This window comes from Bombus affinis, chromosome 13 (assembly GCF_024516045.1).
Source record: "Bombus affinis isolate iyBomAffi1 chromosome 13, iyBomAffi1.2, whole genome shotgun sequence".
Lineage (NCBI taxonomy): Eukaryota > Metazoa > Arthropoda > Insecta > Hymenoptera > Apidae > Bombus > Bombus affinis.
Genome location: NC_066356.1, coordinates 7089908 through 7117897, shown reverse-complemented (window position 1 = coordinate 7117897; position 27990 = coordinate 7089908). Strand labels below are relative to the sequence as shown.

The 27990-nt window shown below is 36.3% G+C and overlaps 1 protein-coding gene across 3 annotated transcripts; it reads left to right on the top strand.

Annotated features, from left to right (window-relative positions):
- The first annotated feature begins 31 nt into the window (after positions 1-31).
- On the top strand, positions 32-27990 carry LOC126923388 (uncharacterized). Of its 3 annotated transcripts, none has more exons than XM_050736783.1 (8): positions 32-822; positions 10302-10526; positions 11294-11871; positions 19751-19931; positions 21091-21225; positions 23266-23749; positions 24256-24497; positions 25968-27990. In XM_050736783.1, exons 2-8 carry the CDS (start codon positions 10304-10306, stop codon positions 26282-26284), a joined length of 2160 nt encoding a protein of 719 aa, XP_050592740.1. In that variant the 5' UTR covers positions 32-822; positions 10302-10303; the 3' UTR covers positions 26285-27990. The 3 variants fall into 3 exon arrangements, with proteins under 3 accessions (XP_050592740.1, XP_050592739.1, XP_050592741.1); XM_050736782.1 differs by having other exon boundaries at positions 34-822; positions 24256-24511; XM_050736784.1 differs by having other exon boundaries at positions 35-822; positions 23356-23749; positions 24256-24511.

The window sequence follows — 27990 nt, the reverse complement described above, 5'->3', positions numbered from 1 at the left end:
CGTTGTGCTGCTGACCCAAATGAATCCTATGGCCAGTCAGTCCCGGTCCGGGCTTCTTCGCGGCAATATTGCTCGCTCGACAGCTGGTATCGTATAGACGCGCCCGTTCTTTACATACCACGTTTAACGACAGCTCAAACAATTTCACTTGTCATTCATGCGTGTCAATGGTCAGTCGTCGATCACGAGACAAAGATCGGCGATTTAATTGAAAATTTAATTTAACGGTCGGTGCCCATATTGCAGCGAAAATCTGATGGTCCAGTGAAATTTTAAAGGTACCCCAAACAGTGAAAGTTTCCAATCGATTGATATACGCGAAACAAATACGGTGACTGTTTTGAATAGTTTGTTTTTTGGAAAAATGTTCCGCAGTGTTCGTACTCCGCGTTGACATCAAGAGCCGACAATCGGTGTGTATAAACCGATTTGTTCGCGTTTTGGCGGGAATTATTCTTTCAAAAAATTATTACTCTCTTGCTCTTTTTTACAATTCTTTAAATTGGGCACTCGAGTATTTTTGTTCTAGTGTAAAGTTTAATCAGAGAAAGTGTGACAGAGAGAAGTATCATTTCCTGGATTAGAAGTGATCATCGAGCTGTAGATACTTTGTACGATCTTTGATATAGTCGTAACACGCGATACTTGGACCAGAACAGAGGAGGCTGAGGATGCCTGAGGCGGAAACAAAAACGTAGAAATCGCGTCGCACCGGCCACGAGGATCCGATTGATCGAGATCGCGCGCATCCGCAGGCTCTGAATAGCGATGCGGTTGCATTCCACGGCAACGATAGTTCCGCATAATCACTGACACTCTGCAGTGAGTACCAAATTATTTTCTTTTGTTTTTATTTATTCTATATCTTTCTTTTCCGATATTTTTTTTCTTTCCTAGTTTTCGATTATTTCTGGCTAACGGCGGAAATGATTTGTAAAATATCAAGGACATCTCCGCCTCGCGTCCTTGCGTCAGCTTATGGACGGTGCATTAATTCGCTCAATGAGCATAACAATGTAAATGCAGTCCTCAATCGGATACGCCGACCCTAGTACTATAATTTCGAAATTATGCTCGTTCCGCGATGAAATTCTAATTCGCTCGTATTCCGGAATTCTGATTCGCAGGATATTACTCCTTTAGCCTTTTATCTCGGTCTGATTTTAAATTGGTTGGCTCGTAGGGTTTGTAGTTTAGATTTGCGAAACTTTAAAAATAATCGCGTGTAGTTCGCAAAGAGTATAACAAGGAAGTAATCAGATATTCCTGTTAGCTCCTATTACGAGACAGAAACAAGTTTTTCTTACGGTACAGTCCCACGTAAATAGCGAATCAACCTCGTAAAATATTCATACGGGCAATTTTTCCACTATTCTACTATTACTTACAATTAGAAACCGTCAATTGAAGAGCTTTCTGGTAAAAGGAATTTGTAATGGCAAATTGAATAAATTTTCTTGGAAATTTTAGTTCTAGTTTTTTAATATTAGCTACGTTTTTCATAGTATTTTGACAGTCCATGCATTAACGTGTATAGTAGAGCTGTCTTACACAATTGAATTACCTGTGTCAATAAATTTCCTCATATAACACATATACATAATTTACTCGTTATAGTTTACAAATATAAATTTCAAGAACTGTAAATCACCTGATTATCCAATTCTAATAAAATGTTATTCTAGCAAATGTTAATTTTGTTTTCTAAACGAAGATTCTATAGTCTACGACTTCTACCGTAGCATAGCTACTCTAAGGTAGTAAAATAATTTTATGTGCACGATTAAACAGAAAAATAGGAGGTGAGATGATATATTTTTGTAAAAATCCTAAGGGTCTTTGATTACACACCCTAGTGAGTTATCCGCTATTTTTCAATTCTTTATATTTTCAATTCAGCTCAGCTATTATTTTCTTTTTCAACCACGTTGTATTAAGTCCTCCTTTTCAAATTGGAAAGGTCTACAAAAACTGATTATCATAGTTTTCTCATTTTATTTCTAATTTGTAGGTTGTGACTTGTAAAATTTCGCTAATAATATTAACGGAATTGCACAAGAAGTATCCGAAGAAATTCGATAATGTGTGGAGAAGATTCCTAGTTCGCGAAATAGCCGTTTTTCCCTGACCTCGAAACAACGCGGAACATAGACAGTGCGGTTGCGTTTGGCCGAATGGAATTTGGCACGCACGTACTTGACGGTGGCTCGAGCTACAAAAAGTATCGATGCATCAAGGCACTCGAAGCCGTACAGAGGCCGTCCTGAATCTTCGGAGACGGCCAACGAAGTGGCCAAAGCCACGTTCAACCGATAATGTGATCGCCGATGCAAACCGGCCGCGCCTAATCTTTCTCGACGATACGACAGATCGGTTCTCGGTTACTTTCTCGCCGGTATTCGTAACCTACTTTTCGACCACGATGCAGTCACCCCATGTGCCGGTGCCAACAACTCGAATTAGAAGGGTTCTAATTCGCTAGAATTATCTTGGAGCTGATGTCGCAGTCTCTAAGCATTCAGCTTAGTCTGCTTATAATTTTGGAAGTTGATACGTGATCCTCGGATCTTCGTTTGTATTTTTGTGTTCCTTCTGGTAGGTAATCTTGAAGAGAGAACTTGATCGAGATAAAAACCCTTTGATGAGAAATTGACTCGATAAATGCTCCAATGCATTCGACAGGCAGAGAAATATTTTTGAAACCAGGTTCACAATTCGCTAGAGTCATTTCCTCCAAATTTCCAAAGGAATTTATCGAGATGAAAACTTCTTCAAAAAGACAAGCTTTCAGTCGGCGATTATACCGTACATTTTCATTTCTCTTTGCAAATTCCGAAGAGTTCGTCGAAATCAAGATTTCTTTAAAACAACGGCGGCTCTTCATCGATGCATCAAATCATCCAATCGGCGGAGAAATTTTTCTGAGAACTAATTGTTTAATTCGCTGGAATTATCTTTGAACGCATCGCGCCAGCTGCATACTTTATCTGCTTGCGATTTTAGAAATTAGTACACGATCCTCCGATTCACCTGTATTTTTATTTTTCTTCGGAAAGCCCGAAGAGTACATCGAAACCAAGATTCCTTTGAAAACAAGTCGACTCTTTGTCGATATATTAATTCATCCAATCGACAGAGAAATTCTCTGGGAACCAGTTTCCACCCGAACCACCAAATTCAGAAACGTATGCGTGTACGTACATGGATCAAGCCATACGTTTACCTCTTCTCGTCTTACCTGGCAAAACAAAATTCCTGTTGGGTGGATCGCGCATAACCATCGTGAGAAACGGTTTCAAGGTGGAGGCCAGAGTCCTTTTCAAGCCCCAGAAGAGACAGGGAGCATTCCTTACGCGAGATAAAGAAGCATAGAGGAACGGGAGACACCGTGAAAGAGTGGGTGACAGAGTTTCACATGACCGAGTTAGAGCATCCAGTTTTGCCGGGGGCATGATACTCGTGACACTAAATATCGTTTTCACGTAGGCTGGTTGATTGCTCGACAGAGAAGACCTAATTGGCCAGAGGTCACAATCATGAAACGTAATTTCATCCTACTAGAGGTAATTGCGGGAATTGCCGTTCCCTTGGCTTCGCGAATGCTGCGTGTGATACTTCGAATTGAATCTCGAACGGCTACCGATAAATTGCGCTATTCAGGAACGTCTATTGGAGTTTCAGGAAGTTAAATTGGTCGACCAAGTTCTTCCATGATATTCGACGCGGGGGAAGATAAAGATGGATTGAAATGAAAATTATTTTTGATTGCGAAGTTCAGGCTAATACTTTTCCGGAGAAGGTGAAACGAGCTTAGAATTATTACGTGCTTCGTGGGTGTCAGGAATTTAAAAAATATTAGGTTTAGAATTTTAGTACTTTAACAAAAATTTTTCACCTATGTAAAACCTACAAAAATAGGGGAAATTACTATTGATGTAATAGTAGTTTCGAATGAGTAACAGAATTAGCAGGAAATGCAGAGTGGTTTTGATATAGATTAAATTACGATTAAGTCTTTAGTTGGTAGTCTAATTATTTTCTTAGAAGAAGTGTACGTATACGTTTCCTGTAATGTATACAAAAATTCAATTACTTTATTATATTGAATTCTTTTTGTACTATCCTTTAATTTAAATTTAAAAGTACACTTCCTGTACTCTGGAACACTATGATTATACAATTATTTTCAACGCTCGTTATTCTACATATAGAAATTATAGAAAGTATTTAAATATTCAGACACATCTTTCTATTTACTATAAAAAGCTGCACCAACTCGTATACCAAAGATATCTTTAGCTTGGAGGATATTGCTGCTAAAAATTTAATACGCGTTTATGGCATTCGAGTGTTAGCTATGTACTTCTAAGCTATCCAATGATGCCTTTCGCGACCAGGAGAAATTGACAGAGATCGCGTGATTCAGATTCATCGCACCTTTCGTAGCCAAGCTTTAAAATAACAGTAAAGAGCCTAACAAATGTCCACTCTTTGGAATGTTCCTCTTTCGCGTTTTGATATTTTATTAGAATAGTTATAGATCTCTGAATAGAATTTTATTTTGTTAGTACCGGTTGACTCTCAGTTAGAATAGGGTCAAGCTTAGCAGATATTAACGTCTTCCTCGATGATCTCATGTGGCTTCGTGACGACGAGCGTTTTTTCTGACCTTGCTCGATGCTACACACCTCCCAGCATTCCAGTCTAATCGAACGACACACCTCTCGCTGCTGCTTCTCGTAGTCCATGGACCGGCATGCCGGTCATAAACGTGTTCCTCTATCTGTGTGTGCTGCGATCCACGTGATTAGGAAGCGGTGGCTTTTAAACTTGTACTGCTTCTTCGATGAATGTTTTCTTTTTTAACATTTCGAGAGGAACATTTGAACTCTTCAGGGGGAATCCTAGGCTATAAACTGGTCTTGATGAATCTCGAGGTATTTTTTTTAGGTGCTTTATCGTTTTAACGAAAGAATTCGAATCCTGAGTGCTTTGGACTTTCGTTCTTTTCTTTTTTTGTCTATTTTTTAAATCCTTTAAAAATTTAACTTTCTTCTACGGAAATGGAATTTTTTACGTTTTCTTTAGATAATCTATGGAAAACTTAATTTTCTACGAAAATAGAATTCTAAGGTTTCCTTTAAAAGTTTAAAGTTCTTTAAAAGTTTCGCTTTCCTGAAAATAGAATTTTAATCCTTTCACGCTTCATTGTACTTGCGTACATGCAACACTGCACTTTAGTAAGTCATTTATTAGCTAAACTATAGATCTATTTCTTTTCGGTAAAATTGACTCTCTTGAACAGTAATTTATTAGCGAATAATTTGTTGATAATGATAAAAGTGAATAGAGTAACCATTAGTTGTTATTTGTAATGTATAGCGTATAGACTTCTCGTTCAGAATTTTAATCAGTGAAATACAATAATCAAGTGATTTATGATTCATAAATTTGTAGAATTTCACCAGTTCTAGTACTAAACCTGTTACTATTATACGAGAAAGTTTTATTATGATACTACAGATATTTATTCAAATTTGTATATATGTGATTTATTTTGCGAATATAGTCAAAGAAATGGAACATAAGTAATATTATAACAAAAATATACTTTGGATATTTTATATGTTTTTGTATATTATATGTATTTTCATGATCTTGAATTCCATAACATTATAAATGCACAAATGCCAAATGTTTTTGTTATTATTGTTAGTAACTGGAAATTTACGATTTGTAAGATTTCTGCCATAATATTAATATAATTCTATAACACAATCAAATTTTCAAATTTTAATACACACGATGTCTTCTTTTTATACGGAACTATGCTATTAACGAATAATAAAAGAACGGTCTTTATTGCAGACTAAAAAGGACTCAGTTGTGAATAGACGGAGAAAATAGAATAAGAAATACCTGTTTCTTCTCTAAAAAAAAACTAAACGAAAATCTCGAGATATCTGTCCAAATTCCTGCGAAAGTAAATCCTTTTTATGGCATTACCATACAGACGCGCGCGATTCTGCGGACTTTCTTCGGCGTAACCTACTTCCGGCAGAAACAGCAGGAAGAATGACGTTCACATCGAGCTAAAGAACCGAGTATAATGGAGACAAGATCTTCAGACTGGTTCCTTCGAACGACATTGTTATCAGTAGAAGGAAAATTAACCTGGTTTCCGTGACTTTTTCTACTTTGAATCTAATTTCACTTCGTCCAAGCGCCACTTAAAACGTTACAACCATAAAAGTAATTAAAACTGCTGGTATCGGATTCTTTTTGTTTTTATTATTAAAAGTTACTTCTTTGCAAGTTATTAGTAATAGAAACGCATTTTTTAAAGTGGTCTTATAAAAAAGACGTAATTTTTTTTCTTGCATAATTGTACTACATTATTACTGATGAAATTTTACAAGTAACAATAATTTTACAACTAACAATAATAATAAATTTTTTTGCATAACGTTAACTGGTTTGATTCTAAACGAGTGTTTTTGTTAATATTGATATTTATTTTCATTAATAGAAAGGCATGGTTACATAGAGATACTTATCATCGTTATATAACTTTAATTATAAATTAATTATATACAAGATATTTAGGCATACGTATCAAAGACGATCATTAAGTGTTGCGATATTAAAATATTACAACATTTAAATACTTTGAAAGAATTATTAAATATTCTGTATCAAGCTTGGTACAAATATTTTTCTAAACTGCCCAGTAGCCAGATTTCCTTGAAATTTTCACTTCACTAATTATTTTCTTCGTTCACTTACGCAACTAACGCATTAAGATTATTGCATCGGTTCTCCTTAGCGATTTCTTGCAAGGATAACCGAAATTTTCCGCCTTATAATATCGCACGTTGCATGAATATGATGTTAACGATCTCGTAAATTTTCAGTATGAAAACGTAAGACCTACTCTACGAACATTTGAGACTCATAAGCTTACAAGAACCTCTCTAATCTGACTCGCGCTATTTTGAATACATAAGAATTTTGAACGCATTCTTTTCTTCCAAATTTCTTACTCCCTTACTCCCGCTATTCCCTTGCTGCATTTTTTAGTGTACCAATTTTACTAACTACTCTCATATACTATTCAAAATTCTTCTCTGTGCAACCTACAAAAGACTAGAGGGAGGAGCGGGTATCTTGAAGGGTAAACGAATAAAAATTTATACAAATCTTTGGCAGAAAAGATTGGGGTTAGGAGGAGAAGCAGAAAGGGTGATAGCTAGCAAGACAAGTGATGGAAGGCTTGAGCAGTGGAAGGGGTGGTAGTGGTCGTCAGTCGGGGGAAACATTCATGTTTCCTTACTCCAGCTATTTCCTTCCTGCCATTTTCAGTGTACCAATCTACTAATGTGGAGGAAAAGGTATTTAGCCGGTCACTCGGAGGTACAGGAGATGGAAGATACATATTTACAATTTTTGATCAACGAGATAAGGGCCACGAGAAAGTAACCGAGGGTGTGGAAAGATTTCACGAGCCATTCGCTTCATATTCGCGTGTTTCGACTCGATTCTCGCTGGGATTCTTTCTTTTCTTTCTTTTCTTGGAAACCTGCGCGATCCCGGTAAAGTCTTTCCGTCAAGAAATTACCTCGAAGAGGCCTCAGCTTGACTGACAGCTCCAAAGTGAAATTTCCTCGTCGCGTAACAATCGTTGAAAATCTCTGACTTGGTGAAAACCCGGTAAAATTATGAAGTTTACGTGATATCGACGATAAAAAAGATAATAGTACGACTTGCGCAAAACTTGGGAATTTATGCAACTAATCGTTGAACACTTCATCGTTTTTAAAGAGACAGTTACTCAACTTGGGAATATTGCTCTCCACGCTGTTTAAAATATTTTTAAAGTTATTTTTTACTGGCTCGTATCTTCAAATTGTTCGTACACTCCTTTAACACGTTGACTAGTTAATTAGTGAACATGATTTTCAACACGATGATCATCGATGATTGACGTTACTGAATTGTTTAGAATTGATGGAAATAAGACAAATTTCACGTACTGGAAAATATTCAGCGATGTGAACGATTTCGGTGGAAATGTTGGACGAATCCTTTAAAATTCTACTCGTTTCCAATAATAAATTAGACCACAGCCACACGCGGAATAGAAAGTTGCAAAGCGGAGCCGAGTTGAGACGAAAGAAGAGGCAGAGTCCGTGGCTGAATACTTGGAACTTGAAACAAGGAAGAAAAATCATGATCTGCTCGGTGTCTCTTCACGTCATCCTTCTCTCTTACCATCGTTGACATTTTACGTGAAACCAATCAAGAACTTCCTTCTTCTCGCGATAATAACTTCGTTGATTAACGATCATTCCCGCCATTCTTCCTCGAGCACGAGGATGTAATAATTCGACGCGTACGACGCTAATTGCGAGAGCTTTCATCGAGATTAAGGCATTGCCACTCTCACTGACGAGAACCTTGCCTCTGAAACGAGCCGAGGAAACCAGCCTTTTCTTCTACCTGTAATTTCCATTGCGTTTTCCTTTTTTTTCCTTTTTTTTAATTTCCTCTCTCTGTCTCTATCTATCCGTCGATTCTTGTGGCATTTTCCAATTATTCCGTCGTCATCTCTCAGCCAAATTCTTGGAAGCTAACTGTTCTAGCTTCGTCTGCAGGGAAGATGAAACATGATATAATAGGATAATTAACAGGTTCTAAGCTAGTATTAAAAACTAGAGAGATAAATGTCATAGCATGAAAGAAAAATAGTATTGGTGTATAGCGTACCATTCAAAGTCGAGAAGCAAGAATCAAATAAATAAATGAAAAATAAAAAAAGAAACATGATAAGTCTTGCGCAGAAAAGCGATTTAAAAATTCAGTACATCGTCAAGTAAATTTTGTTTTATTTGATTTCAGGATTAAATACGTATTCATCTATTCCTGAATATTTGGAAAATACTGAGCGTCGTAAAATTAGTTATGATGATTTTATTGGTTTCATGCAGGATACTTGTTGGATTGGAAAGCATCGAAATAATAGAAAATTATTAGCCGACCTAGATAGTTGGTTCTTCATCGATAAATTTGGTTTCCAAATTATTGAAAAGTGAGAGAATTGAGAAAAGTAGATGATGCGATCTTTAATCCTCCTCGATTGTTAAATTTATGTTTCCTGTGTCTTTTATGGCACTATTTTCGAATTTAAAATCACACGAATATCCGAGATCATCTCTCCACCTCTGGTAAACTGGGACAGATCCAGTGCATTTTAATGAATAGTTTGCTCGTTTCATTTTACCGGTTGTAAAGTTCGTTCCGTTTCGAGCCTTCTCCTGGGAGTAGAGATCGAGACGGACGATTAGCGCGAAATTACCTCGCGTGAAAGACTTAATTGGATGAATTGAAGTGATTCTTTTTTCGGCTCGTTCGATCTTCTTTCGCCTGGCAGAAGCCTCGTATAGAAAATTCTATACTTTCCCCGTGGATTAATGAAAAGTATCTTAACAGAGAATAGACGTTCCATCTCACTTTCCTTTCATCTTATTCGAATGTAGATTCTATATATGTACACGTATCTTCGGTTAAATATCCGTTTACGCATGTGTATATCTTGTATACTAATTTATCGGTAATATTAGTAAATTGAGAAATCACCAGTTATTATCGATTTCTGAAAAATTTGAAAGTGCAAAAATGTAGAGAGCGTACATAAGATACGTAAGCACAAAAATATAAGTAACGCAATTCGTCCACTTGGATCCCGTGTCTTTAATTAAAGTAGCAGACAAGAGAAAGTTTATAAAATAAAAAGTATGAAAAGTATAATACATGTAGAGATGGTATCTATCATTTTACAAAGCAGATCTACATTTAATTAAAGAGCGAATAAATATAATAGTACTACGCAATAGGCGATTATCATCAATATGATAAAAGATTGTTGATACAAAAGGTTACTAAAATTTATAGTGTCAGTATCAATTCAGCTTTCTTTTATTCACCACTGTATATTTATAATTCATATAATCAAATATCCGCAGTCTACTAACAGTTAATAAAAAGAAATAATTTTTCTTAGAAACTACAAGAAATTCAAACCTGAAAGGATTCAAAAGCCTCTTTTAAGTCTGGCAATAAATTCTATACTTTCCCCGTGGGTCAATGAAAAGAACCTTGACAGAGAGAATAGGCGTTCCACCTCACTTTCCTTTCATCTTATTAAAATGTGAATTATTTATATCTTCTGTTAAAAAGGCACGCTAATTTTTCTCTTTCCTTTTCGCATAGGTATTAAAAGAGAGGTTGTGTTTTGATTTCAGAGATGCGAAGCGAGGTAGGAGAATGGCTGCCCACCTGTGTAGGTTCTCCGATATGCATCCTGCTGTTATCTTGGTCGCTTCTGATTTATCAGAACCAGCCATCCTCGGCGAAACGGAAGATCGACGTATTCACGGTAGCCATTCTCTCGCAGAGTTTGGTTCACCAGCTTGGATTGCTGTTGTACGCCATTCTTACTCTCATTCGGCCAACTAATCACTTTGGAGGTAATGAAACAAGAAGTTACGCATCTGTTGCTCTATCATTATTGTAGGAAGAGAAAATGATAGGAGTGTCTGAAGAGAAAGCGATTGAAAGAGGCTTGAGAATAGACAGGGGCAATCTTATCCCTTAAATGCATTCTTTCTAAATATAATAAAAGCTTTGGAAACAGGTAATTGATGCGTTGGAAACTCGGCAAAATAATTCCAAAACTCGCTCTAATCTCTTCGTATTCTTTTATGCAGGAATCTTTTATTTAGAAGCGTGGGGCAAAGGAAACTTTTTATTGAAATTATTACATTAGGAAACTTTGCTTATACATTGTACGATTAATTGAACTGTAAATACTTACACAAAATAGATTAAATACACGATTTATGTAAAAATGCACAACGAGAAAGTACAATTTGTATGATCTTTTTAACGTTGCCTGTGCTTTCTACACGATAAAACAATTTCGTAAGGTTTCATAATTACCAGTGTCACTTGAACACTAGGAAAGGCGTTAGGATGAAGCGAGAATGAGTTGGTAGTTAATTGGCTACGGGCAGTAGAAAGCAAATTAAATAAAGTAAGGGATTGAGGAGAAGGTGTAAATAGGATGAAGCAAAAATGAGAGAGGATTTAAATATAACACGTGTAAGTATGTACGCGTGGTAAAAGTGGAAGCATAAGTGAAAATAGATAAAATTTAATATAAACAGAGTTTTCATTCCTTGGCTCTTAAAGCTGAAATATTAATAAAGTACATAATTATTATTTTATTTCACAGAATTCTGCTCGACCCTAGTCTGGATGCTAAACTCGTCTAGTATCCTTCAAGAACTGACACTGACCTCAATCGCAATTTTCACCGCGATAAGCATGGGCGACGAAGCATTAAATCTTACGAAAAATCATCTTAAGTATCATCTGGTCAGTTTAAGCGTGATCAGCGCTTGCGTTGGTGTCACTGGGGTCCTCAACTTCGAACCAGATCTCTGCGTTTTCCTAGCGCAGGAGATCTCTCTGAAATATGGAATTTTCATGAATTCACTACGGTGTCTGTTGGCAATGACGACTGTGATCAGCCTGTTGATGGCTTTGGTCAGGAACATCTGTCGTACACCGAAAGCCGAGTTGCTAAAATCAGTGTCAGACCTATCGGAAACGAGTTCGAAGAATTCTTCAGGAGCCTTCGAATGCCATCCTCAACATTGGGATCCCTCGAGTGGATCGTGCACCAGTGGATCCACTAACAGCAGAGCTTGTTTACGAAAGAAGAGAGTCCAGATAGACGAAGCTAGCGGAAGATCAACGATTTACAGCATTCTCTTCGTTTGCTACGTCTTCCAATATCTTCCAATTTTGGTAAATATTCTTTTACTTTACATTTTATCTTCTTCTTTTTTTCATTTGTGTAGACTCGGATTAACTTCGCTGCGTACCTTTAGTTATTTTAAACCTAATTGTAACTTTTTTAACGTTAGAAAATATGGCACACGTATTTCAAAAGTGACGCAACTCAAAAATGGTTTTCAGAGAATGCGAGAAACTATTTGGAAGCTTGCAAAAATATTATTTATTGAACGTTTATTATTATTGACAAGCAAAGCAATTTTCTAAAATAAGAGTAAGATTGAAATATAGAAATTCAAGAATTGCAGTAGAATTAGGAAATTAAAAATTATAGAAAGTTCTGTCTGATTTGATAAATGATATTTTTCAATTTATCTTTTTATCGACCGATTAGTAGCGTGAGTTGAATTATTGACTGTAACGGGCATGATTTCGTAATGGGCATGATTTGACTTATTTCAGATTATGTTATTTGTCACGCGTTATTAAAAAACTACTTGCGATTACACGAGCAGATCGTTGGTTTAATTCGCTCATTAAATCAGCCTGGTAAATTGGTATTCGATTATAGAGGTCGTTTTATAATGATCTACTTGTTCGATGACATTTAAACATATCTTTAATTTCTAGTTATTATTGAATTTATTAACATGATTGAGCCAGGAACATTAAAATTATTAGATTATTTTAAATAGCAGAAATACTTCAAAAAATATGTTTTCTTTATATTCAAATGGATTATAAAAAGGAAAGGGTACCCTTGAAAACCGGAACCTAGCTCGAATTCCCTTCCTCCGGAAGTGAACGAGTCTCCGGTATTATTCTCTTCCTCTCACACCGGAATTCCGTTCATCATTGAGAAAGTTAGCACTTCAGAAAGGGAGACAAATGACCGAGACTTTCCTTTCGTATCGAATGCATGTATGAGTTTTTATTAAATTAGATACAAAATTATATTTCACGGCACTCGAAAGAAATAGGAAAAAGGCGGAATATTTAGTTTTTTTGAAAAGGAAATTCCAGCAATAAAAGTGCACCATACAGAAGTATCGAAACATAAAGAGCGACAATGAGAGAAAGAACATTGGAGACTTCAAAACTATAAATTCCGGTAGTGGAAAAGCGATGCAAAGAGAGGGAAAAGGAGATAGTAATAATAAAAATCAGCGTTAATGGTGCAAGGAGAAGAATTTCAGCAGTAAAAAAGAGAATAGATGCAGGAAGACTAAGGAGGAATATTTCATAACGATAAAAAAATTTTAAGCAGAACAAGGTCACCAAGAAAAAGAGACAGTAAAAAGAATGATGTTAAGGATATTAAAGAAGTAGTTTCACTAGACATAAAAGAAACCGTGTAAAATCATATCAATAAGGAAATTCCAGCGTTAAAAAAGCGGTATAGGAACGCGAGGAGGAGCAACGGAAAAAACTAGTATCATTACACACGACCGATAATGTACAAGTATATTCGAAAGTGCGAGCTTAATATGGATTACGACCTCGATATCAGACTCGATTATGATTCGTTGGATGGCAAGCTTGTCGCTAGAGAAACTTCTCCTGACCTTACTCATTAATATTTATAATCGCTCGTGTGACGTATCTCGTTGATTATGGCAACGACCAACAGTGAATTAGGTTGCTTCGATCCACGCATTGAAATCTCCTCCATGCCTCTTTGTCTCTTTCGTCCAGAAAAAAATCGTTTCATTCTATTTTTCATAAAAACCGAAGAAAATTGTTTCGTTCTACAAAAACCGATGAGATTTTTAAAATATATTTATAAGGTATAAAAAAGTTTGTTATATTAATTTCTCGTTAAAAATCTTCCATAATTTCATTTTCGAAGTCTGACTGCTACTAATAACGTTAATATGTTAATTCGTAACAATTTATTGCTGTCGACGAATATTTACGTTGTTCCGATTTTACTTTTCTCATTAACTTTTACGATCGTATCTCTCCGAATGATTTTATATAAATACTTGAACGTTCCAATGTAGTGCGTTACATAAACGCATCCACGATATTTAGTGGCCAGTACATAAATAGGAAACGCTTACACGTATACTAATTATTCAACTAATTATATTGTAAGTTTTACTTCTATTTCTTTCTCTGTAAAAGCGTATTAAAAATACATTTCTCGTACTTTTGAAGCACTATTATTTTCTTTTTGCTTTATATAATAAATTTCACGTTATGTTTTAAAGTTCATTAATCTTTATATTTACAATACAATAAGATATTATTACAAACCTTTACAATAGAATTATATTACAATGTTTGATAAAATCTATATTTAATATAGATCAACTTCTAAACCAATATTTTCAATAATAATTACTGGATTATTGTCAGGAATTATTAATTAATAGTCATAAACTAAATTACATTAAATTTACCATGATCTATTAATGTACTCGTCACTGTAATCTGTTATAAAATAAGTGTTACAAGTATATTATTTCCATGTCAGAATTCAACACGCTCTCCAAAACGAACGTGAAAAGAATTCTAAGCGCATCGATCAGGAAATATTCGGTTTCACGATGACTAGGAAGCATAAGCGATTACCAGGCGACACTGGCACAGAATAAACTCGACTTTCAGACCTTCGGTCTTTTTACTCGCGTTGCACTTTCCTTTCAAACACCCCGCGCGAAGCAAATCGCTGTCAACCGAACCGACCTCGATCAACGAGAAAGCCAGAGATATATTCGCTCGAATTCTACGCGAGTCGAGCACCGTGACTCTCCCGCGTTATTCGTCGAACAATTAAAAGGCAAGCTACACTATTACTCATAAATATCCAGCCACTTTGGTCGATTCGTAGTAACAATATATGAATTTTATCAGAGTGTACAAATTAACGATGAATTAATACTTATTATGTTTTATGGTATTTATTATGGCTTTAAATCTAAATTACCTGTTAGAAAGATAGCAACAATATGTTTTACTATTTACTATATACTGGTATGTATGTATATCTACTACTACATACATATAGCGATTCGCGAAAGTGTATTTGAACACTGGAACAGTTCATCATTTCCAAGGATGTTATAAAAATTATCTAAAAAGATTTAAAGATACGAGATTTCTGTGAAATATATTATGAAACACATATCTGTAGAGGAATGGCATAAATGAATTACTCCTTGATTATATCGATAGATTATATAGATAGATTATTTGTATGAATGTAATAACATGTCCATGTACTCTTTTAAGAAAACGTGAATGAACTTATTATCCAAACTGTAGTCTTGTTACGGTGTTAATGATACTACAGAATGCTCCGTATGATATATACATGAACATATTAATGAATATATTAATGAACATACTAATGAATACACGTATTCATAAAAGATTTCTACAAGTGTCGGAATATTTTTGTGCGTTACTGTAGCTATGCTGATTATAAAGGATAAATCGTTGTAATATGATTCGTTCGTGATTTTATAATTAAAGTGTATCTTGTCAAAAGCAAGCAGGCATCTAGACTCTTGAGCGATAGCGTAAAATGCTTGGAAGGCTCGTTCAGGATTCAACGCGAATCGCCGTTGAAATTGATTGGAGAAACTCGCGTTGCTCATGTACAGAGACAAGATAATGGTTGCGAGATAAAAGGAAGAAGAGAGAGAGAAGTATACGACGCGCCCCTCATTGTGGAATCGCGCGAACCGGGGCGATTCGCTTGTGCAGCACGCGTGCAACGACGCTAGTTACGTGTTAAATATACGCCACAAGCCGAAAGTACGCCAACGAGTATTCTTCGAAAGATTCGGAGCAGAAAATCTGTTGCTCGAGATTGCGTGGGTATTGTAATTGTCGGGTAATGAAGGTTGAAGAGCAGGGGCGTGATCGAATTATGGGGAACGAGCTTTCGATCGTCTTTCTACCGAAGCTTTCTTTTTTATTTTGCGACAGAGAGAAATTGTAGAGAAACGGTTTAGAATACTTTACAAGAAACATGGTAAATGTTGGATATTGCGGCGAAGGAGGCAAAAAGGTTTATAAGGTTATTTTATTATAATTTTATCATAATTTTAGAAAACAGGATTCTATTTCACAAGAACAGCAAATATTCTAGATCAAATGATCGTTATTGACATAGTGAAAAGCATCCTATATAATACCACTAATATTCCGGAAATAATACGCAAATTTCAATTTCTTTCTCTTAACTAGTCAACTATGGAATTTAGTTTTAAAAATCTCTCATTGGGTTAGGTCATGGGGTGCGTAAATAAACGCAAGCGACGACGAATATACTCGTCAAATGCAGTTAACTGGTTAATTGGGTTGCTTATAGTCGCATCAACTACGTTGGTCATTAGCGACTATAATAACTACTCAGTTATCCAGTTTGTCAGTTTATCAGACAATTTATCTTTGTTATTGTTATGTTATAGCTTGCTAAAGTATTGTTGATTTTGAGGTACGATGGTTTCTGTATGTCGAACAGTATAGGAGAGGATATTCCATTGTAATTGTCTGGTCACAGTCGTTGGAGATGGATTTTTTGATAATATGTACAAGTCGATGATCTTCGTGTGGCCTTTCTGAATCTAGACATAACCTGTTCTATTCTTGATAGCTTTAACATTAAAACGACTAAAGTTGGAACGACGAGTTTTTGATTTTTTTGTTTCTTCAGTTACTGGGAACATGCAGATGATAATTATTAGATAGCAATATTAACTTGGGATTAATCCTGCTAATGGGAAACCAGTTTTCGATCGTCTTTCTGTTGGGGCTTTGCTTTTATCTTCTGATAAAGAGAAACTCTAGAAGAGATTTAGAATATTTCCTTAAAAAATATGATGGATTTTACATATTAGCTTCAGCGCTAGAACTAGAAGATAAATTCGTTGAAACGATGAGTTTTTGATTTATTGGTTTTGAGTTATTGGTTTTTCCAGCCAATGGAAATATACATATGATAATCATTAATTATCGAATTATCGTACAGGAACAACTAGATTCATAAATGGTCCGATAGAAAGTCTGAACGTAAGAACAATAAACCAAATAAAGATGTTCGTAACCCTGAAAGTATCATAAAAAGCAACGCGATTTATTTTCTTTATTTTCTTTCCTCTTGACAGAATCACGCGAAGGAAATCTTAGTTTCCCGGGTGAAATTCGAAATTCAATTATATCGTCCATGAAACGGTTTCACTGTGTTAATAGAACGATATTTCGAGGTTTCCCTTTCCACGGGAGAGTCGCTTTCGGTGCGCCCAACGCTACGCACGTTTCCCCTCTATCTAATTAAGGTATACTAGTTTCGATTTCATATCAGCTATCGCGCGCGTAATAGACGCGCAGAATTCAAATCGCTAGAGCCACTCTCTCGCCGCATCGCCAAATTCAATAATCTAAGTGAGCAAATCTATCGACCGATATTTTCGATAAATCGTTCAAAATTATTTTATTTCCCTTGTATATTTACAAGGAAACGACGATACAAATATGTCCGTATATAGTAACAAAAATGATTTAATATAATAATAAATTTAGATTAACGAAAATTGAGAAATTGATTAACCAGATAATACGAGAAATTGCATAGAGTTAGACGAACGAAAGAAATAACAATGAGTGAGTGTTAAATTAAATTTTGAAACCGGGCATTTTTAATGATCTGTTGAAGCCCCTACGCATTGAAATGTGTCTTGGAAGAATTTTACTAATTCGGAATCATTTTTGGAACGTTTTCGATATTTCTGTTATTTTTATTTTATCCGTGTAATTTCATGAAATTAGCCAGTATGCACGAGTGGCCACGTGCAATTCATATCGCACATATAATTCCATGTAAATCCAGTCTAGAATCGCGGCGCGATTTCCCAAGCGACTAGAAACCTTTTCTTACGTCGATCCTGTCATTAACTTCTGCACTGGCCGAGAGATACGAAATACGACTATGAACTTTCATTGTTGCGTAATCGGCCACGATTTCTTGCCGCTTTTTCCACAGCTGTTCGCGGTTATATTCTTGTCGAACGTACGAAGGGTCGCACTCGTATATCTTGTTTTATCCAGTCGCGAACTATTCGACTCGAATGTTAACGCGGAACGAAGCTCGGTGAATATTCATGAGTCGCTCGACCATTCTCATTTTTGCAACGAGTGCTGCGTTTGTTAATGCGAGCTACGTATTGGAACCGTTTGGTGGAAATGTAAGGTCGCTACTGTAAGGTTGGAAAATAGCGGACATCAGTCTTCCAGGAGATCTCGGCATCTTTGCAGAAGCTCTGTATTCTCTGCAGTTGCGTGTCAAGATAAATAATAGATACAACAGAATTTTATTTGTCCGATAGGAAAATAGGAAGTGGATATAAAAGTCAAAATGCGAAACGAGAAACGATGCAAGGAAATCGTAAAATATTTTCTGGAAAATTACCGAGATTATATTAAGCGTGTTAAAGATGTTAAAACGTTAAGCTAGAATTATCTTTTGAAATGCCTATTTTTTATGTATTTCCTTTGCCGCATTAAAAATGTTTATCATTATACACGATACGGGTTGATTCTCAGATTATTTGATAATTATACAACCTAGTCACGCGATCCAGAAAAATAGGAACGTTAGTCTGATCGTTTAGAATAATATATCACACTTCCGCTTATTTTTAATCCAATTGTATTTTCCTAATGTCGAAAAATATTTCCACGCGGCTTGAATAAAACGTGAAGACCTTGTAAACTCTTGTCGGTGTGCATGATTTCTCGCTTCAGTCTTGTATGGAATATTCTTCGAACGTTACAAATACTGTCTGCTGAGACGAGAGCGAAATTGAAATATAAAAATTCAAGGATGGCAGTAGGTTTAGAATCTTGTTTCAACAAAGAGTTCCACTGCAACGCAACCCTGTTTCTCCTTCACGCGCTATTACGCGGAGAAGGTATCAAAGGTATACAAGGTATACTTATTTGCGCGCCAGCCACGCAATGAAGAAAAAAACGCGCTTCTGAAAGCGCGACCGAACGCAATTTTCACTGCGAGATTTCCCGCACGCGGCTGGCTAAAATCGAAAGTAACAGACCGGCCATATAAGGCGACGCGTTTCGACGTTTCCCTCGTTCCCTCTTTTTCCATCGCACCCTTTTCTCGGTTCCTCGCTCTTTCCGCGGCTGCATTAGCATGGCCGCGAAATTACAGAAGCGTGCGCGTCGCTTGTTTATCGACGCGTCGAGGGCAGACGAACCGAGTAATTAGCCGCGCGCGATTCCAATTGCATTCCACTGCATATTTCGCTCGGCGAAAGCCACGATGTAGCGTTCCTGACACGATTTCTTGGCGAAATCTCATCGATCGAGAGAATAAACTATCCCTTCGTGGCTTAGGAAAATCCTGGAGAAATCCTGGAAATATATTTCTCGCGATCGCACGACGAAATGGAAGTTTCAAAGAAGAATTTAAGTTTCTTAGATGAGATTCGTAGTGGAGGAAAATGCGACAGGGTGAAATACGTGTGTGGAGTGTTTTTCCTATTTTTCCAAACGATACTGGTATGTATTATGGTTATACGTGAGAAGAATTGAAGCTTTGAAGCTTTATTTAAGAATAAAAATATAACGTAAGACACTCGAGTGGATTTATGATAACAGTACATGAGTACGATCTCGATGTACGATGATTACGATGAGAGCATGATATGAACACTTCCAAAGGTTTGAATATTTACGCTTATTCGTTTGCTGGGATAACCAGTGAAGGATACGAGTAAGAAAATTCTAGGTTTGAGCAAAAGTCAGAAATAAAAGATCGCGTGTTGAAGAGAGAGGGAGATTGGAAGAAAAAGGAATGTAGGAGACACTGGAGACAATGGACCGTGGTAATAACATAGAACAATCTTCTTTCTCCTACCAGGTGATATCTATCAAGCCAGGTCTGCTAAGGGATTTCTGCACAACCCAGAATCTGGCGACTTGGTTGCCTCTGGTAAAGGACACCCTGCTGCCGGTGTTTCTGGCACTGTTCGACAAAATGTTCTGTCGCTACGTGGCGAAGGTCTACACGAAACAGGATCACGCGAGGAGATTATCTCACGGTACGTGATTCTCTGTTCTAATATAAATTGAATAAAGGTGAGATTTTCTGCAAGCTTATTGGATCACGATCATGCACGGATGTAACATTTTAATCGACTAGTCGTTTCTTTGATAAATTAAATTAATTTAATTGTTAGACTGTGCACTTTTATGCGTTTATGGGGACTTGAATGTGCTAAAATGCACAGAATATACGATGGTACATCTTCGATCACAAATATTATTGACGTCTAGCAGATATAAATTGAATGCTTTTCATTGTCATTAGTTTCTAATTATTTTATTATAATTCTATTATTGCTAATAATTATTATTGTTGTTAATTATTATTATTAATTATTATTATATTATTGCTATAATTCTATTCTATTATCGTATGCATCTCATAATAGAATACTAAATAAAGTGAAATTTGGAATTGAATAAATATAACAAGTACGTGGATATCCTAATGCTTATAGCGTGACTGATAATATAGCGTTATAATGTTTAGTAAGTAAAGGAATTATCTTTCTAATCCTTAATTATATAAATAAGAATATATAAATCTACGTAAATATCGGCATTCCAATTATCATATTTTGTACGAGATCAGCGAGTGTTCCAATAGAATAGAATATCCGACTTATGGTACATCTGATGCTTACAAGAAATCTTGCATCAAGACACAATAGCTCGATTTTACGATATTTTCTTGCGAGGATGGTATCGATTGCAGGATGAAAAATGCAACGTGTTGACCCAGAGTACACGCGTGGGAACGAGCTGCATCGAACGCGTAATCGTCAAGGAGAAATATCAGTTACGCGACAGCCCGTCATCTCGCAATCCTGGTAACCGCGTATCGCGCGGTTAATTTCTCTTTTACTCGCGCCATTTATTCGTTCTTCTTCCTTTTTTTTTTTTTTGCCTCTCGTTTCCTATAAAATAATGCTCGATACGAACGTTTCTCGATCGTCCCGATATTTCTGTCTGCAAAATGATTTATAGCCGGCCAACGTCGAGCCACGACGCTTGATTTCACTATGTGTTTCATTTTTGCGGCTCCGCTAATATAGATCGCGAGGTGAGCGAATTTTGCGCAACGGCCACAACAGAAGAGAAATTGACGGCCCGTTTCTAGACGATTTCACGAAAAAATTTCTGTTACGCTTCCAGGCGGCATTGATGGGAAGTTTCGTCACTTCGAGCAGGATGCCGAGTATAAGCTGCAGTTGAACCTGAACCACGGACTCAAGTTCCCCTTGACTAACGGAAGCCTCTACGGCCGGTTGCACAATCATCAGAACAGAGGCGAGTGTACACTAATTTTTCGACACGCTTCCTTTGCTCCTTCTGTTATTGCCTCTTCTCTCTTCCTTTCTTTCTCTCTCTCTCTCTCTCTCTCTTTCTCTCTCTCTCTTTCTCTCTCTCGTTGTTTTTAGCGGTAGCTAGCTTATGTAGGATTTCTTTAGTGCTGACATTTACGCTTGTTGCCCATTGACACGCTCTATGTCCGGCTATCGCGATTTATTATATGTTATAAAAACTACAGTTAATACGAAATATGGAAGTATGACACACATATGTTTATAAAAAGTGGGTACAAGTGTTCGAATACTTTCGTGACCACAATGCACTTTATATGGTTCGTAGTATAATTTCAAAAGCAAAGAATATATTTTTTAATTATTGTTGAAACGAGGATACGGTTTGTGTATCAAACTAATCACTATTAAATTAATTTACGAAGCGTTAAGAGTACAACTTTTAATTAGAACATTATTTCGATCCTTTTGGAATAAATATTTAGTCGAAATAATTATCAAATTCTTTCCGGGCAGAATAATCTTTTCCGGATAAAAGTCGTTCGTTATTCGTTAAAATTCTGCTTTCTATTTAGTCGAGCGTTTCATTATTATTTATTCGAATAATTTTTAAAATATCGTATTATTATTACGAAATTAATAATTTCTTTTACAAATGATAACAACGATAATTGTTGGTTAATTTTTAAAAAATTGTCTTTACGTGAATGTATTCCGCGTAAGTCCAAATTCTAATACTCTGCCAGAGTACTCCACTTATGTAGTCTCCTTATTTACATACATTTCCAAAATCATTTTCCGAAACGATTTAAAAAATTCATTCATTCCGATGAATATTCATTATTTCGAAGCAACTTCCACCAAAGGATTCCACTCCTATTTATAGAAATGTGCGAAGGTTTCACAGCCATATTGATCTGGCGAACAATGCCGGTGCTGTTGCAACGCTGAATATTTATTAAAAATTCCTGAATCCTCCGACAATGGTTTCTTGCGCATTATCTGTACTTCGAAAAATCTTGAAAGAATCACGAATTCTCCGAAGGGGCCATTTTATTGGATACCAGGGACAAATAGCCGCCGATAGGCAACTATCTCTCGGAACATGCTCTGAATTTTTGATCGGGAACCATCGCACGACCCGGTTAACACGCGTTAGGAATTTCGTAGGACGATAATCCATCGCCGATAGAAAGTGCCGTTTCCTCGCGAACGATAGCACAAATACCTTGAATTATGGGCCACTGTGCAAGTAGGAAATCGATATTCTCGGTCACGTTTTCTAGAATTTCTGACGGTACACTTTTCTCCTGCCCTTGAAAATCAATTCTCTCGCACTTTTTCAACCGAGTCTTTCTGAAAACAAACTAATTAACTCCATCTTTTCTACTAGTTTTATAATTATTATTAATATATTTTTCATTGCATAAGCACACGAATATCCAGTTCTTAAGAACGATTTATTCGATGAAACGAATTCGTAAGCAGATGACATAAATAATGGTAAACTAAATGGTAAAGAATCATTATTTTTCTGTAATTTTCAATTTATGGAGTTGATTAATAGGGTCAGTGAGCGAGCCAGTCGTTGAATTCTTTTATCCTAACTCTATACTGATTTTAATTTAAGAATCAGTAAAGGCCAATTAGTGAGATAATGCGTCAAGTCTTTCACACTTTCCCAATTTTTTAATCGTTCCATCCTGACTGTATAATGATCTTAATTGAAGAACCACCGAAGGCCAGACTATAAGATAATACATAACACAGTCATATCGGAAGAATCAAAGTCAATCTATCTGAAATTGTCGTGTTTTCAATAATTTTCAATTTTATTATTATAGAAATTTTTTTCAAAGAGCGACAAAATTTTATTTCAAAGAGAGAGAAATTTATTTTCTAGCCAAGAGACTAATAATCGATAAAATAAAACTTTTCGTGTAGCCCGCAAAGAATTCCTAAATAACAAAATTCGCCGACGAATGCCCTGGAAGGGTAAAAAAAGACAATGGAAATGATGTTGCAGGCAAAACTGGTACGATAACGATGGGGATACAGCACTACCCAAGAATACAATCTCTCAACGAGGACAATAATTACGCTTCTCTCCCCGCAGAACTCTCTTCCTACGCCAGCTCGACCTTCGAGCCACGCCAAGAAGCAAACGTCGTGGAAACAACGAGAAAGAGCACCGTGGACCAGCAGAACAAACGTCCAAGACCAAATGAGATTTTCCAGGAGCTACCCGGCAGTCGTCGAAAAATTGGTAGTACCGACGTCTTTGGTCAGAATATGGAAAACCTAGTCCAGCTGGATGATCCTTGCAGCAAAAGGAAATTTACGAAGAGTCTAGATGAGATTCGAGAAGAACCTCCGAGAAGGCACGCAAGGAGCGCGCTTGGCTTGGAAAATTTGATCATTGGCTTAGATAACAATCTGCAGGAAGAGCCACGTTGCCCTAGAATCGCTCTGAGGAGAAATCAGAGCTTCGATCATGCTAGATGCCAATCGTAAACATTATTGATTTCTTTGGAAATTGTATTATCGAGACTCTCTTGCACCGTTCAAGTAATATTATTAGCGAAAATTTACAACTTACAAGTTACCAATATTAAACAATTCTTAAGCTCTAATGACAAGTTTAGTAATGGAATAATCGAAGTTTCATAAGACTATTTACAAATGTTTAATGATTATTTTAAAGATTGTTTGGTATAAATGTTAAAAGTTTGAAAAGCTTCCTATGATTTAATTGGCCTAGCATTGTTAGTAAAAGTTTACAAGTCATCTAGTTACGAGCTATCATCAGTACTAATAATGAATTTTATTTGATAATAACGCGAGTAAATTTCTATAAATAAATTTTATAAAATCACTTGTTATCTACATTAAAATATTGTAAAATCGTGCAGCAACTTGCAAATTATCAATTCGCTAATATTATCATTTTCTAAATTATCGTGCAAGAGGATCAGTATAAGAATAGCATAAATACTTTTTATGGAAAATGTTTCAGGTACCATCGACCGGCGCTGGACTCGAGGACGTACGACTTAAAGAAGCAAGATCAGAAGAAAGAACAGCAGAATATTCAGAGAGAGGAGACTCAGGAAGAAGGTGATGGTTATGAGACTTCCGATGATGAGAGTTGCGATCTGGAGAATGGAGATTTCGATACCATGAGCTCTTGCAGGAGTCGAAGCAGAAGCTGTTGCTCCGTTACCACCGTGGCCAACGACGATTTCGAATACTTTCAACGTAAGGGAACTAAGGTAACATTTCCAACAGCACCGTTTCATACTTCCTAAAGCGTTTTACAATTTTCATAAAGGAAAATTTGAGAAATTTACAAGCTTGTACTCTATTTTTACATTTTTTTGGAAACATTATTCCTTTTTCTCTTTTTAATTTTTACCTCGTTTTATTTTCATTGATATAAGTTAGGAAATGGAATAAAAGAAACGTATAACAATCTTTACAATTTAGATTTGGTATTTATACTGGTACAATATCTTTCTCCTTTTCAAAACGTAACTTTTAGTTTCAAAGAGTTTTGTTGTATATTTTGTTGAAGTGCAAAGGGTTGAATTCGAAGTCGTAGTTGCCAAAGTGCATGTAACGTTTTCGCTGCAATTTACACATACGTCATTTGAACTGTTAATTTAATTAGTACATCTGCTTTAACAAAATTTCATAGCAAAAGTAACGAACAATGTGTTAAAAGGAACATCATCGGTTAAACTCAAACTCAATTCAACACTTCTAATGGAAGAAAAGGTGCAATTGCTGAAGTGAAAACTATGCTCGTATATTATATTTTAGTAGTCGTAAATGTGAAACTTGTACCGAATTCCCATGATTTTTTCCATCTCACACCACCGCCACGGCTTTCCATTTATCACGCCAAAGTCGGCAACGAAAATGTGCTGAAACAAATACAATACCATCGCTTGAAATAAAGCCATTTCTAATGGAAAAAATATGCAACTCCAAAAGCGAAGTAGCTGCATTCTAGCAGCGCGCAATGAATTCGTTAAACATACGCCAGATTGCTATAGTCTTCTCCATTGCACATCACCACCAGCTTTCCATTTATCACCTGAAATTCCACGCAAACCACGTTGAATCATACCTCACAGCGAAAACGTGCCGAAACAAACACTAGCTTAAAATAAACCCCATGATGATATATTTTTGATATATGACAAAAAAATGTATACTCCTAAAAGTAGAGTTCCTAACACTTTAATAGCGCAATGAACGCGTTAAATTTACAATCAAATTGTCACAGTCTTCTTCATCGCACATAATCACCAACTTTCCGTTTATCATCTGAAATTCCAAGCAAATCACGCTTAAACATACTTGGCAATGAAAATTTGCCGACACCAACATTATCATCCAGACCTAAGATACAGCCATTTTTTACATTAAAAAATATACAATTCCAAAAGCGGAGCAACTTAGCAACGAACGAATTAGACTTACACCAAACTGACATAATCTTCTACATCGCACATTACCACCAGGTTTCCAATTATCACCTAAAAGTCTACACGAAACCTCGTTGAAAAATCCATCGCGAACAAACCAACAAAACGATCTCCATTTTACCAATGCACATTGTCGACGAAAAGTGCGAGGACCATTGGAATTACTTCATCGAGAACATGATTGGCCTTTCATCGATTGCATAATGGAGGATCGTGAGAACGTGCTGTTTTGCAGGTGGAGCTGCTGCCCTCGAAGAGAGCCAGCGAGGTAAAGGTCAACATGCGATCTTTCACGCCGAGGATCATCGAGAACGGGACGGAAGAGAGGAGGAACAATCTGATAGACACGAAGCCGAGCATACAGTCGTATCATTTGAAGAAAACGAGAATAGGTCCCGGCTACTCGATGAACGATCTCGACAAGCTCACAGTCGATCGGAAGATGCCGAATCTTTCGATCGAGAGCTTGAAGAGCACCCTAAAAAACTCGGACGTCAGCTACCTGGACAATGGGGACATCTGCAGGCACGACATTGGCGGATCTGCACCTGATTTCAAGAAAATCTTCGTTACTGAATTTATATGAAAATTCTGGAGGACAGAATTTGTGGAAATTTCTTTGGAGAGAACGATCTGCGTTTTAGTGCACTCTAATTTTCTGACCCATTTTTCGTCTTTTTTCTTTCCTGTTTGTTTTTTTTGTTTTTTTTTTTTCTTGATAGAATTTGACCAGTAGAATTAAAAAGGATACCAATTTTAAATTTAGGGTGACATCTTTAGCCTAAATTTAGCACTGATTACATCATAATCAGGATAGTCTAATTGTTACGCTTGAAACTAACTTCTTCAGGTCTATTATACAAATACGCTATCAAAGCATACAGGAGTTAATGGAAAATTTACAGTGCTCTGAGGTGAAGTCAATGATTAAAAGCAATGATAGCATGATAGCCAATGATCTTAGTAAAGTAGGTTGGAGAAGATCTTGGATGAAGTAACAATAGAGTGAAAGAGGAGGATAAGGAGGATTGTACAAAGTGTTCATTGTAATATAAGCCAATATTATAATTAATTTCTTTTAAGAAGCTAAGGTATATCTTGTACAAAACAATGGCGAGTCATTTCTGAAGAAAAACGTAAGACTTTGGCACGAGAGGAATGGAAAGACTGTACAAAGTATTCTTTCACAAAGAGACGTGTTCTTCTTTTAGAAAAATTAGGACTGATCTTGCATTAGAAATCTTATATATAGAATCGATTTTGTAAAATGTACAGAATTTTTCTTTATACAAGAAGATCGTTAAGGCTGTAGAAAAATTTGCTTTTTTACGAAAGCGAGGGTCGTGCCTAAGTAGAAATCGCGAGGTAATCTCCCGCAGTTCCTCTACGCCTAAGATCTAGAAAATTATATAACAACCACACGGAAGTAGCCGGATTGGAAAGTTTACAAGAATGTAGCCAGCCCGGTTAAAGAAGATAATTAATCCAATTGTCAGTTTCTTGTTTTCTCGTTCGATAATTATTGGCTTTTCAAGGTTCGAATAAATACAATCAGGACGCATTTAAATTTTTCCAATAGTTAATTACCGATATTTGAACGAGGATAGATCGAAGTTCGATTTAAAAATCGTATGAGAGTGTGTGCGTTATATAGAGATACAAATGGAAAGAAAAATTAATTCAATTGTGAGTTTCCTATTTTCTGCTCGATAACTATCGATTTTCCAAAGCTCAATATAAACAGAGTGCAGGAAGATTCCTCTAAACCTTTGCAGGTTTTCGTGTAATTGCCTGAATAATATTTCAACGACGATAGATTAAAACTCGATTAAAAAATCGTATGAAAGCGTGCACGCGATACGAGGAAACAAATGGAAAGGAAAATTCGAAAAAACTGATTTGAAACGGTGATTCTGCGTTTTAATAGAATGATACATTGCGGTGCGTCATCTGTCCATAAATCACGACCGACCGACGTAATAACTTATGGGTCTGGAATCGAAATTGCAACGAGGCTGAGTTACGATCCGTATAGATACGAAACGATGTCTAAACAGGAATGGTGTAAAATATGTGTAAAATATGTGCTCCCGTTGTTCCCACAATCCCGTATCGGTCATTTACGTAACGCGAGATGTTTTTGAAAACGACATGTTCAACGCCTTCGATTATTGTATAAAGATCGTTTTGTATATATCTTGTACATTTTGTACGGTATTATTTAATTCATTAAATATACATATATGTGTACGTGGCAA

Coding starts and splice junctions, on each gene's coding strand:
- LOC126923388 (XM_050736782.1), top strand. CDS start 10,304: ATGCGAAGCGAGGTAGGAGAATGGCTGCCCACCTGTGTAGGTTCTCCG. Junction 21,226..23,265: donor GCACAATCATCAGAACAGAG/GCGAGTGTACAC, acceptor ATGATGTTGCAG/GCAAAACTGGTACGATAACG. Junction 23,750..24,255: donor GATCATGCTAGATGCCAATC/GTAAACATTATT, acceptor AAAATGTTTCAG/GTACCATCGACCGGCGCTGG.